The 11,134-nt window shown below is 60.6% G+C and overlaps 1 protein-coding gene across 1 annotated transcript in view; it reads right to left on the bottom strand.

Annotated features, from left to right (window-relative positions):
- Nucleotides 1-11,134, bottom strand: part of ARHGAP8 (Rho GTPase activating protein 8) — a 59,646-nt gene that overhangs the window by 22,742 nt on the left and 25,770 nt on the right. Inside the window, exons 6-8 of the mRNA XM_049626505.1 lie at nt 7,545-7,631; nt 4,037-4,135; nt 2,824-2,934 (exon numbers count right to left, since the gene is read on the bottom strand). Coding sequence (XP_049482462.1) covers nt 2,824-2,934; nt 4,037-4,135; nt 7,545-7,631 — 297 coding nt within the window. The remainder of the gene's footprint in view (nt 1-2,823; nt 2,935-4,036; nt 4,136-7,544; nt 7,632-11,134) is intronic.

Raw genomic sequence — 11,134 nt, 5'->3', positions numbered from 1 at the left:
GGGGGGGCCTTCTCACCAGCGCCCCCAGAGGGGCCCGCCGTCACTGCATCTGCCAGTGCCGCCTTCCCAGGCGGGCGGCAGGGGTGCCGGGGTCACACCCACGGGCGGGAGCAGGTCACTCCAGTACATACCGACAGCGTGTAAAGAAGGAAACTTTGGTAAATTTTTGTTCCGGATACATTCAGGAAACACTGTAGGTCAACATATCCTGCGTTCGCTAAGTGCTTACAAAATAGCTCTCTAGGGAGACCCCACCTGTGTGTGTGTCTGGGGAGGGGAGGCAGCGGTGAGACCCCAAAGGTCTAGAGCTGAGCTGTCCAGCGGGGCAGCGGGAGGGGGGCACATCAGATGGGGCTGCCTGGGTGACACGGTCGGTTGAGCGTCTGACTCTTGGTTTCGGCTCAGGTCATGATCTCAGGACTTGTGGGTTTGAGGCCTACATCCGGCTCTGCACGGACAGTGTGGAGCCTGCTTGGGATTCTCTCTCTCTGTCTCTCTCTCTCTCTCTGCCCCTCCCCTGCTCATGCCCACACGTGCACACACTCTATCTCTCAAAATAGACAAACATGAAAAAAACTTTTACAGGGGCGCCTGGGTGGCTCAGTCGGTTAAGTGGCCGAGACTTCGGCTCAGGTCATGATCTCACGGTCCGTGAGTTCGAGCCCCATGTCGGGCTCTGTGCTGACAGCTCAGAGCCTGGAGCCTGTTTCAGATTCTGTGTCTCCCTCTCTCTGACCCTCCCCCGTTCATGCTCTGTCTCTCTCTGTCTCAAAAATAAATAAACGTTAAAAAAAAATTAAAAAAAAAAAACAAAACTTTTACATCAGTTAAAATTAAATAAAGTTAGAAATTCAGTGCCTCAACTGCACTGGCCACATTTCGAGTGCTCAACAGCCACAACCTGGCAGTGAGGACCATGTCTATCATCGCAGAAAGTTCTGGAAGACAGGGCCTTCCTTTAGCTGCGGTGACACACCCGAGGTGCCGACTCCCACCCCCTTACCAGCCCCGCCCTCAGCTCCTTCTCCCAGGCCTCCCCCCAGGTACCTCCTTCCCCCACATACCTCTCCCTGCCCCACAGTCATTTCCTACACCTGCCATAAACTAATCGCTACAAACTCCGCAGTTCAAAACCACAGAAGCTTCCTATCCTGCACCTATGGGGGTGTCAGAAGGCTAAAACAGGTCAACACGGCTGTAGTTTTACAAAAGCTCTAAGGGACGATCTGTTCCTTGTCTTTCCCAGCTCCAAAGGGCGGCCTGCATCCCCTGGCTCGAGGTCCCATGTCACTCCAACCTCCACTTCTGTCCTCAGGCCTCTTCTCGGACTCAGACAGACCCTTGTGGTGACACCGGGGCTGCCTGGATGATCCGGGATCATTCCCTCCCCGTCCCACGATCCTTCCCCGACTCACTCACATCTGCAGTTTCTTTCACCATGTAAGGTGACACCACCATGGGCTCAGGATCAGGACACTGACGTCCCCGGACGCCATCATTCTTCCCACCACATCCTACCCCCTTCACTCTAGGCCAAGAAGAAAGAGGGGGTCCCCAGCATCTGTCTCCCCTGTGGCCCCGGAGCCCGTAAGAGGGAACAATGAAGGGTCCTTGTGCCCAGATGCCTCGGGAGAGACAAGTGACAGGTACGAGGCAGCACGTAGGCACCCCCCAGCGCCCCAGCCAGGACACCACCCCGAGAGTCTCCCTTCTCATCCCTCCAAACCTCATCGAGCCCCACTGTGGATCTTAAAGGTCATCAGCTTTTCGCGTGGGAAAGCAGGCTAGATGCCACCTTCCGACACGAAACGACCGCCCAGTGGGCCCCACCCCCACCCTGCAGACCCTGGTCTTCCTACACGTGGTGTAGACCAGACCCGACCGCCCTGCGGGGCCGCGGGATAAAACAGCTCCTTTGTCCTCCGTCATCCCAGGTACCTGAGTGCCTGGCCAACCGCCCGAAGCAGAGCGCACGAGCACGGCCAAGGCACTTGTTGCCAAGCGGGGGAAATATCTGGAGAGGCTCCCGGGGCAGCCTGCTCGGGTGGGGTGGTGATGCAGGAGGGCCCTGGATACAGCCCAGAGCATCAAGGAAGGCTTCCCGGAGAAGGTGCCTCCGAAGGAGACTCCAAAGAGAGGAAGCTGGCCCGGAACCCTTTGGGGAGGGGGCGTCAAAGGCCTAAGCTCACGTCATCCCCCTCGCTCACTCCAGAAATAAGCAAACAAGCTGAGGTGGGGAGTGAGTTCAGGGTCGCGTGGCTAAGAAGGGGTGAGATCAGCCAGGAAGGGCAGGACACGCTGTGACACGAACACTCCCTGCTCGGCGGCTTAGACCCGACAGGAGCGCGTTGCTCCCTCGTGCTCGGCGTGGGCGTCAGCGGGAGGCACTCAGCGGTCACTCGGGCCACGACACGAACTCGCTTAGTGGCTCCCAAACTCCCCTCCCGACGTGGCCTGCCCCACCGTGGCGCCGGCTCGCTGGCCAAAGCAAAGAACAAGACCACGCTGCACTCCGGGGTGGTGGCACGCGTCCGGCCGTGGCCTGGGAGCCGGGAGCCACCGCAGCCGGCGAGCAGCACCGAGCCGCGGCGACGAGAGCTCTGCTCGCCGCCGCCGGATCTTGGCGCGGCACGGCGGGAGCGCGCGCGGCACGGCGGGAGCGCGCACCGCGCGCTCCCCGCTGCAGGGAAAGGGCGCCTTTCGCATTCTCCGCAGGGTAAGCTGGGCTGCGGAAGGAAGGGTCTGGGGACGACCTCTCCGGGGCGTGGGAGTGTCCCACGGTCCCACCGAGGAAACGAGCAGGCCGCGGACCGGCTCACTTACTATTGCAGACTGACGCCAAACTGCTGGGTGGGCAGAGGGGGCCGCGGCGGCGGCGTCTTGGCGGGAGCGGGGACCCGGCCCCTGTGCAGGTTCCGGAGCTTCTCGTCGTATCTGCGGACACAGCAGAGGCGCGGCGCTCAGCTCGCGGGGGAGGAGCCTCGGGCCACGGGCCGGGTGCCCCGAGCCTCACGCTTCTGGGCCCACGTGCCGCACCACCACCTCACACGTGTGCGGCTGTGTGCGCGGGTGCATCCGCCCCGCCCCCACAATCCCCCGCCGTCCTGGGCCTTCATCCCACCCCGGCACACGTCCAACCTCGCCTGCCAACCCTTGGCCAACATTTCACCCACGTCTTTGCTGGACACACCCTTTCCCAGCCTTTCCTGTCCCCTGGAAACTCACTTCAGCAGTCACCTCCTCCTGGAAGCTCTCCCTGATAGTCCCCTCCCTAGCTGTTCTCACGCACTTGTGGTCCCCACCGCGTGGGAGCATTCCAAGGGCAGGCTCACTCCCTACACCGCTCTGTGTGCCCGACTTCCGGCACGTGACCTGGCGCCCAGAAGAGCTAACATCTCCCCTGCCCCTGCAAGGCTGCCCACCTCGATGCGGCCTGGCGAGGACTCTGCTCCTTCGGCGAGCCCCCGGAGTGGGGACCGCAAAGGGCAGAGGGTGCCTGGCAGGGACTTCGAGACCAGCCCCTGTGCTGGCTGTGGGGCCAACCGGCCACATGCCTTCCTCTGCTCCCCTGACCCCACGGGAGAGACCACAGAGCCACATAAAATGAAGTGACAGACGCACTAACAGGGTTTCAGCAGAAGCCACGGGGGGCGGGGCGGGGGGCGGGGCTGGTTTCCAGAGCACCTGCCACTGCCTCCGACGCTTCATTCCACACGCCCCAGAAATTCCCCTAGTTCTCTGCTCAAAAGCAAAAATGGCAAATAGCAAGGCAGCAAACTGCAGCTACGATCACGCCTTATTTTTTAAAATCAGTTTGCAACGCGGGGAGAGAATAACCTCCCGTCCCGCCAACGGCCTCCCGCAGCCTCGTTTCTCTGCGTCAGCAGCCGGCATCTTTGCTGACGCCGCAGATTTCTGGGCCGGATCTGCTGGGCGCACGTTTGGAAATGAAGCCTTCCACGCTCACGGGACTGGACGGAGGCCCGTGGAACCACGGAGGTGTTCTCCCCGGCTGTCGGAAGAGGGTCTGACTCACCGCAGGACCTCGGGGGGGACGATCAGCTGGCCGTGTTTGAGGTGTTCGCGCAGCTCACTCAAATAGTTGAAATAGATGACTTTTCTCCCAAACTTATGACTGGAAGGGCAGAAGCAAGAGAATAAAAACCGATGAGGCGGCACCAGAGAGGCCAGGGGCCCGGGGGGAGGGGCGGTGGCGGCAGCCGAGGAAGAACAATGCGGGCGTTTTCCGTATTAAGTGAACGTTAAGTGCTGACGCCAGAGAAAACCGGGCCCTAACGGAAGCAGCGCACGTCTGCAGAGGTTTTGCTTTCGTAAGATCTCGGCTGCGCCAAACACTCTTGAGAGTCTCATCTGCATGAAAATAAATAGTTGCCTCCAATGTGAAGCTGCCGAGAGTGAATCTGCACAGATCCGGGAGATGCAGGGAGGGGCCCCGAGGGCCTGCGGTTCCCGCTTGGCGGTGGCTTCCCTTTTGGGCACCCCTCCCTCTTCCAGGCTCCCGTCGGGGACAGGGACCAAGAGAGACACTGGTCTCTCTCCAGGACGGTGGCACGCAAGAGGCCACACCGGAGCGAGCGTCAGGGAGCCCCCCCCCCCCCCCCGAAATCCACCCACCCACCGCCCAGCGCCTCAGTCCTCCCTCGGAAACGGGTCCTCCCCCCGAGCGAGACCAGCCAGGCGAATGCCCACTGGCCGACACCTGGTGGGCACCGGCACCTGGCTGCCGTTAGTAACGCGCCCGTTTCCTGAGCTGCACGGCGGCTTCTCCGGCGGGTGAGAAGCCACATGCCTGGCCCAGCCCTGCTCCTGGCAGGCCGCCACCACCTGTCCCCTGCCGCGGCTCTACTGTAGTGCAGTTGGCTTCCACAAAACTGCACGGATCTCACGTGCACAACGCGGGGAACGTGGACGCAGGCACACACCGCGATGCCATCACCACGATCAAGGGACCAAGCATATCCGTTGTCTACAAAGCTCTCCTGGGCATCCCTTTGCTCTGTGTGTGTGGTCAGAACACTCAGCAGATGTGCCCTCTTGACAAATCTTCAAGCGCAGGACACCGTGTTGGCTGCCGCAGGCTCCACGTTGGCCATCCAGAGCCCAGCAAACTTCTAGAACCTTTCTTTCCCTTCTCTAACTGAAGCTGAGCTGTTCTACCGGAAGGCAGTCTGGAGCCCAGAGTCCGCGGGAGGCCGAGCCGTGTGCGCTGGCTCCCCCTAGTGGATGAGTGGGAATCGGACCAAGTGCCCGGACCCCCAGCCACCTGCCCCTAAGGGCCGAGGGGGCCTGACCATCTCCCGTGAACCGCCTGTGGGTGGGGGGACAGAGAGCTTCCAAGCTGCAGGGAGGCCTCTGGTGCCAACCCACACTGCCCGTGCAGGAGCGCCCCCCACTTTCGCTCTGTTTCTGCCTGACCCCCTCTAGCTGGTCCCCTCTAGCATTTGCTGGACCCCAGGCTCTGGAGGGCAGATGCTTCCTGCCGCTCATACCCGGAAAGACCCCGGGGCAGTCCAGGCAAGGGAATTCAATCACCAGGCCCCACCTCCAGAGGTCTGAGTCAGGAGGTAGGGGCTGGACCCGGGGAAACTCCTGTTCATGGGCTCTGGAGAGCCTCTGGATTTGCCCTCCTCCTTTTCAAATGAGGACTTCAAGGCTCAGAGCAGTCAAGCAGCTGCCCAAGGCCACACAGCCAGAGCCCAGTCCTGGCTCCGGGGTCTCCAACCCTCAGTCCTGAGGTTGTCTCCTGGCACCTGCTTGTGTCCATGCCTGAGGCAGGATAAGGGGCAGAGCCACACCGGGAATCCCAGCTGAGCCATTACTCACGGTGTGACCTCAGGCAAGCTGCTTAATCTCTCTGAGCATTAACCTCCTCTCCTTTGGAAGAGGGAAAATACAGCTGATGTCATAGGATTGTTTTGGGGTGCTATGCACGTACAGTGCGTAAGAAATTGTAATTCAAGTAATCACAAAAGGATAATAAAAAGTTTTTTTTTAAAAAAATGAGTCAGGGGGCGCCTGGGTGGCTCAGTCGGTTAGGCGACCGGCTTCGGCTCAGGCCATGATCTAATGGTTCGTGGGTTTGAGCCCCGCGTCGGGGTCTGTGCTAATGGCTCAGAGCCTGGAGCCTGCTTCGGATTCTGTGCCTCCCCCCGTCTCTGCCCCTCCCCTGCTCACACTGTGTGTGTGTCTCTCAATAATACATAAACATTAAAAAATTTTTTTTAAAAAATGAGTCAGGAGGTAGGGGCTGGGCAAATGCTAGCAGCAAACATTGAGCACTGGCTATTGCCAGGCAGGCCCTGTTCTAAACACTCCGTCAATACATTGTTGCGACAGGATCAGTACAGCCGCACAGTCTGTCTCCGGGGGAAATTAAGGCAGAGGGAGGCTGCATGTCTTGCGCAGAGGAACAGGTGATCAGAGGCGGGGCAAGTCAAGCCTGAGCTCCAGAACCACCGCAGCCTCCGGGCTGCCGCACTACAGAGTGGGAGAGGGGTTTTCCCCCAAGAACTGGAGAGGTTTCTAGAACTCTCAGAGCTTTTCTAAGGTGAGTGACAGCACCTAGGAGCAGGAGAACATCTGAGCGGTCTTCTCGGGCACTAGGGTAACGGGCACTGGCTTTCTCACCACGTCAGCTAGGGACCGGCGTGGTGGCCCTGGTTAAACAACGGAACAGACGAACGAAATCCCACCGTCCCAACAGGTGCGTGTGTGGCTGCGGCACAGGCAGCCAGGTGGGAACACTGACTGCGTGGGAATCCTCCTGAAACGAAAGAACTCTGGCCTCAGAAGTCTCTCCCCACCTTAAACGGGAACAGACTCAAGGCTGCCCTTCCAGGCATTCTCCCAGTGGCACCTGCAGATCTGGGAACCGCAGCCGGCCCCAGTGACAGGGCCACACGGGCCACGCTCTCTGGAACGAGCACTGGTCTGAGTTTGGGAGTCCTTGTAGTGAATCATGAAACCCGAGGTGGTATTGGGGACCCCCAACGCAGGTGCATAAAGTAGGTGCTCAGGCCAGGGCGGGATTTAAAACAGCAGGTACAGGGTCACCTGGGTGGCTCAGTTGATTAAGCGTCCGACTTCGGCTCAGGTTATGATCTCGCGGTTTGTGGGTTCGAGCCGCACATTCTGCTCTGTGCTGACAGCTCGGAGCCTGGAGAGTCTGCTTTGGATTCTGTGTCTCCCTCTCTCTCTGCCCCTCCCCTGCTCCTGTCCTGTTTCTCTCTTTCTCTCTCTCTCTCTCTCTCTCTCTCTCTCTCTCAAAAAATAAATACACATTAAAAAATAATAATAATAATAATAAAATGCCAGGTATAAAGTTCGCAGCTGTCGTAAGCTGGCGTCCTATTTGTGACCGTCAGCCGTTGTGACCCGCCACAGCCGTGGGGCGGGCAGAGTGCCCCAGACACGGGTGCCCCAGGGACGAGACCGCCACGGTGCCACAGAGGGAGGGCCGTCCCCCCGCCCCACGGGATGCAGCCTCCTGCCCCGGTGAGGTCCTCGCCTAGAGCACCACGTACCTGATGAGGGGTTTGAAGATGGTCCACAGGACTTTGATGAAGTTGGTGGGGTGCACAACATAGAGCGCCTTCAAGTTCTTTTTGTACCTGAGGAGGGAAGCGTGGGAGGACTTCAGAGCAATACACCCCGCACCCGAAGCTGAGCCCTGACCGCGAGCCTCAGAACCTTCGCTCTCTGAACAGAGCCACTTTAAGGACGTTGGCCCAAAAGCAGGAAGGGGAATCGGGACCTCCCGTCCACTGGCACCACCTGGCACGCACACGGCACTTCACAGTTTGCGAGAGCAGAGCCCCCTTGCGGGTGCTCACCCAGGGGGAGGGGCGGGGCGCACCGAGCAGTTCGCAAGGGCAGGCCGCTGGGAGAGCCCCGGTGCGCCCGCCAACGGGGTACCGGGCACCCACTTAAAGAGCCTGCGTGCTCCCCTCATTCCAGAATAAGTCAGCGCAGAGCCACGAGGCTGAGGCAAGGAGGCTGGCACCGTGCGGGGTGGCCTGGCCAGGTGCTGCGGGGAGGGAGGGGGCGTCTACGTGCAGCCAGCACGGTCCCCCTCTCGCCCGCTGTCCGAATTTCAGGAATTTGGGGAGCTGGTTGTAAAAAGCAGCCATGATTAAATAATACGAACACGTAATTAAGTAAATCATGTTAAACGCCAAGGTAATAAATACTCGAAACTCCTCACTTCCGGCTTATTTTACTCCCTTTACTCTTTCCTGCGCCCCCGAGGCTATTCTGTCTGTGTATCTGAATAACAGAAGTCCATACCCAGTGTCCCCCTCCGACTCCGCGTCCAGGGGCGGCACGCTGGTGCCCTGAGGCTGGCCACGGTGGCAGGAGATCGCACGGGTCACAAACCAGTCGCCCCAAGCCCCCGAGGGCTGGTTAGCACGCGCGGAGCAGGGGGCTGCCGGGTCAGACCCCGGGGGGCAGGGGTGAGGACAGGGGAGTGACAGAGGCCGGGAGAGGGGTGCTGGAGCCGGCAGGTGTGCGTGAGCAGGGCTCCCTCACGGGGAGGTGGCGGGACGGGAAGGCGGTGTGTGCAGGGGCGGGGTGGCCCGATCAGTAACCGGACCCGTGAGGGGGGCTGGTCAGATGCTGGGTGACAGACGGGCGGGCACGTCAGTGAGGGAAGCGCGAGCAGCGCCTCCCCACCAGAGACGAGGGCTGCAGACCCACAGAGGAAACCAGAGCGGGCCCCGGGCTGCAGGACAGGAACAGCGGGCGTCGGGGTGAACACACGGGGCCCGGCAGGGACGGACAGGTGTGAGCAGCGCCCCAAGGGTCCACGGGTAGTGCCTGGGAGCCAGTCATCCCAGAAGCAACAAGCACACTACTCTGACACCCCGGCTCCTAGAGAAATGGCGGAACGCCCCGTGCGGGGTAAGGACAATGTGAGGGGTGCCTGGAGCATCTTCTTGTGCTAGAAAATGGGGGGGGGCACTCAGCGTAAGGGGACACGTCTGAGGGCCCCAGGAGCCAGGCTGGAAGGGGGCCCCCTTGGCCGAATTTGGATTTGAACGCTGAATATGGTCATGGATTATAACCCATTGAAAGAAACAGGAAACCACAAGTCCACATTGATACGAATGAGCCAGGACGGCGAAGCTCTTCCTTATGGTAAATTGCCGGTGGCTTCAATCGCCACTCGGCCACCGTCCCAGCAACCACTGGGCCAAGAAACGGCAACGGCGACAAAGGCCCATCACAAGACACTTCGATGGGGAGCAAGACACCCACAGTCTCAAGGTATCTCCCAAGGAGATACTAACTAAGGACAAAAAGAACGGCTCTTCATGCAGAGAGGGGGGAGGTGTAGCGATTTGTGGACGGCCCAGGGTCCCCGAGGGCAGGGGCCACCGAGTGCATCCTTCCGTGGAGGTGGCTTCCCGGAAGGGGGTCGCAACACCTGTGGGGGGACCGGCTCTCCCTTGAAAGGAGTGACCTGGAGGCACAGTCTGGAGAATAAGGAGCCAACAGCCAAGAGAAAAAATTCAGGAAAACCCGCTGGGGTGCAGTCACGGCAGACAGAAAACCCTTGCGGTATAAACCTCACCAAATTGGATTCGGGGCCCCACTTGCACGCCTCTGGTGACGGGGGACTCACTATCCCAGCAGACCCTCCCCTGCTGGTTCCGATGTCTAGAAGGTCCATCTTTCTGGATTCCATCGAGCCAGGATCTGTGATCCTACCCCCACCCCCTGGTCCACCTTCGTGGCAAGTAGGGAGTCCCACAGAATAAGTCGGCCTCCTTCCATTTGACAATTTATCTGTATCAGCTCACCACAGGCTTACACAGGCATCTCCTCCTCAAGCACCTTCCGCGGCTCGGCTCTCGTTGCCTCCTTCGCCACCTCCCTCCGCGATTCCCCAGGGGAACCCATCCCCCCCCTCGTCCAGCCCTCCCACCACGGAGCCTCAGCTCACCCGACTCTTTCTTCGGTCTGCCACTTGGCAATGCCCCGCCCATCCCTCCAGGGGCTGCTCAAAGGCCGCCTCCCCCCACCCGGCCTCTGGCCCCACCTGGCTCCCATCTTCCCGCCCAACACGGAGAGCCCGCCACGTGCAGACCCCTTCCCACGCGCAGGGGAGGGGACACGGACACGGGTCGGAGGGTGGCAGCCAGGCACGGTGCGTGGGCACAAACACACCGCTCTGCGCATGCGCTGTCTGCTCAGGGACCTGCTTCGGGGACAAGCCAGGAAAGCTTCATGGGGGAGGGGCCAGAGCTGGGGCCTGGTTGCCTCTGGCTCCGCTCGGGGCCGGGCACAAGTGTCAGGCAAACGGCGGTGCAGCTCAGCGACAATCCTTTCCCCGAGACACAGGCCAGAAAGCCAAGAAATTCCTCCGAAGGTTCGAGGCACAGCGACAGCAGGACCCAAAAGACGCGAGGGCGGGCTTTGGGAGATCAGGCCCCGCCTCCTCCACCCCGCCCATCAGAGCTCTGAGAGAAAGACTTCCAGCACGGGTTAGAAAGGCCTTGGAGAAGGAAAAGCAGGAGGAACACAGGACACCTGCGCGAAGGCCCGACGGTGCAGTCTATTGGCAGCCCCGAAGAGCTGACTGCGACACAAGGCGTCGCTCAGGAAAAAAATCCGCCAGCCCCAAGCCGTTGCCAAGGGGTGCGCGGGGCCCGGGGCAGGACAGGGAGAGGGGGTCTCGGCGGGGGTCCCGGCACAGCCACACACCAGGTGCGGGATGGGGGCGGTGAGACACCCGCTCTCTGGGGCCTGTGCGTCCGCACCTGTAAAACGTGGGCCCACCTGCCCACCTCTCCGACACGAGGCACCAGAAAGCCCCTTGCAGGTGGGCCTGCACAAGCACGAAGGGCACCCGGAAGACAGCCGCGAGCCCACGTTTCTCTGCCATGTGTCTTGGGGGTCAGTAATCTGGGGGACACGGGCCAGACCCGGCCACCTAGTACCGCACAGCCCTGCAAGCTGTGAAGGGTTTCGCGTTGTCAATGGCTGGAAAAAGAATTAAACAGACGATAGTTCAGGATATGTGAGAATGACACTTGGGGCGCCCGGGTGGCTCAGTCGGTCGGGCGTCCGACTTCGGCTCAGGTCACGATCTCACGGTCAGTGAGTTCGA

The sequence above is a fragment of the Panthera uncia genome, chromosome B4 (assembly GCF_023721935.1).
Source record: "Panthera uncia isolate 11264 chromosome B4, Puncia_PCG_1.0, whole genome shotgun sequence".
Classification (NCBI taxonomy): domain Eukaryota; kingdom Metazoa; phylum Chordata; class Mammalia; order Carnivora; family Felidae; genus Panthera; species Panthera uncia.
The sequence above is the reverse complement of the archived record's forward strand: the minus strand, read 5'-3'. Positions and strand labels throughout refer to the sequence as shown.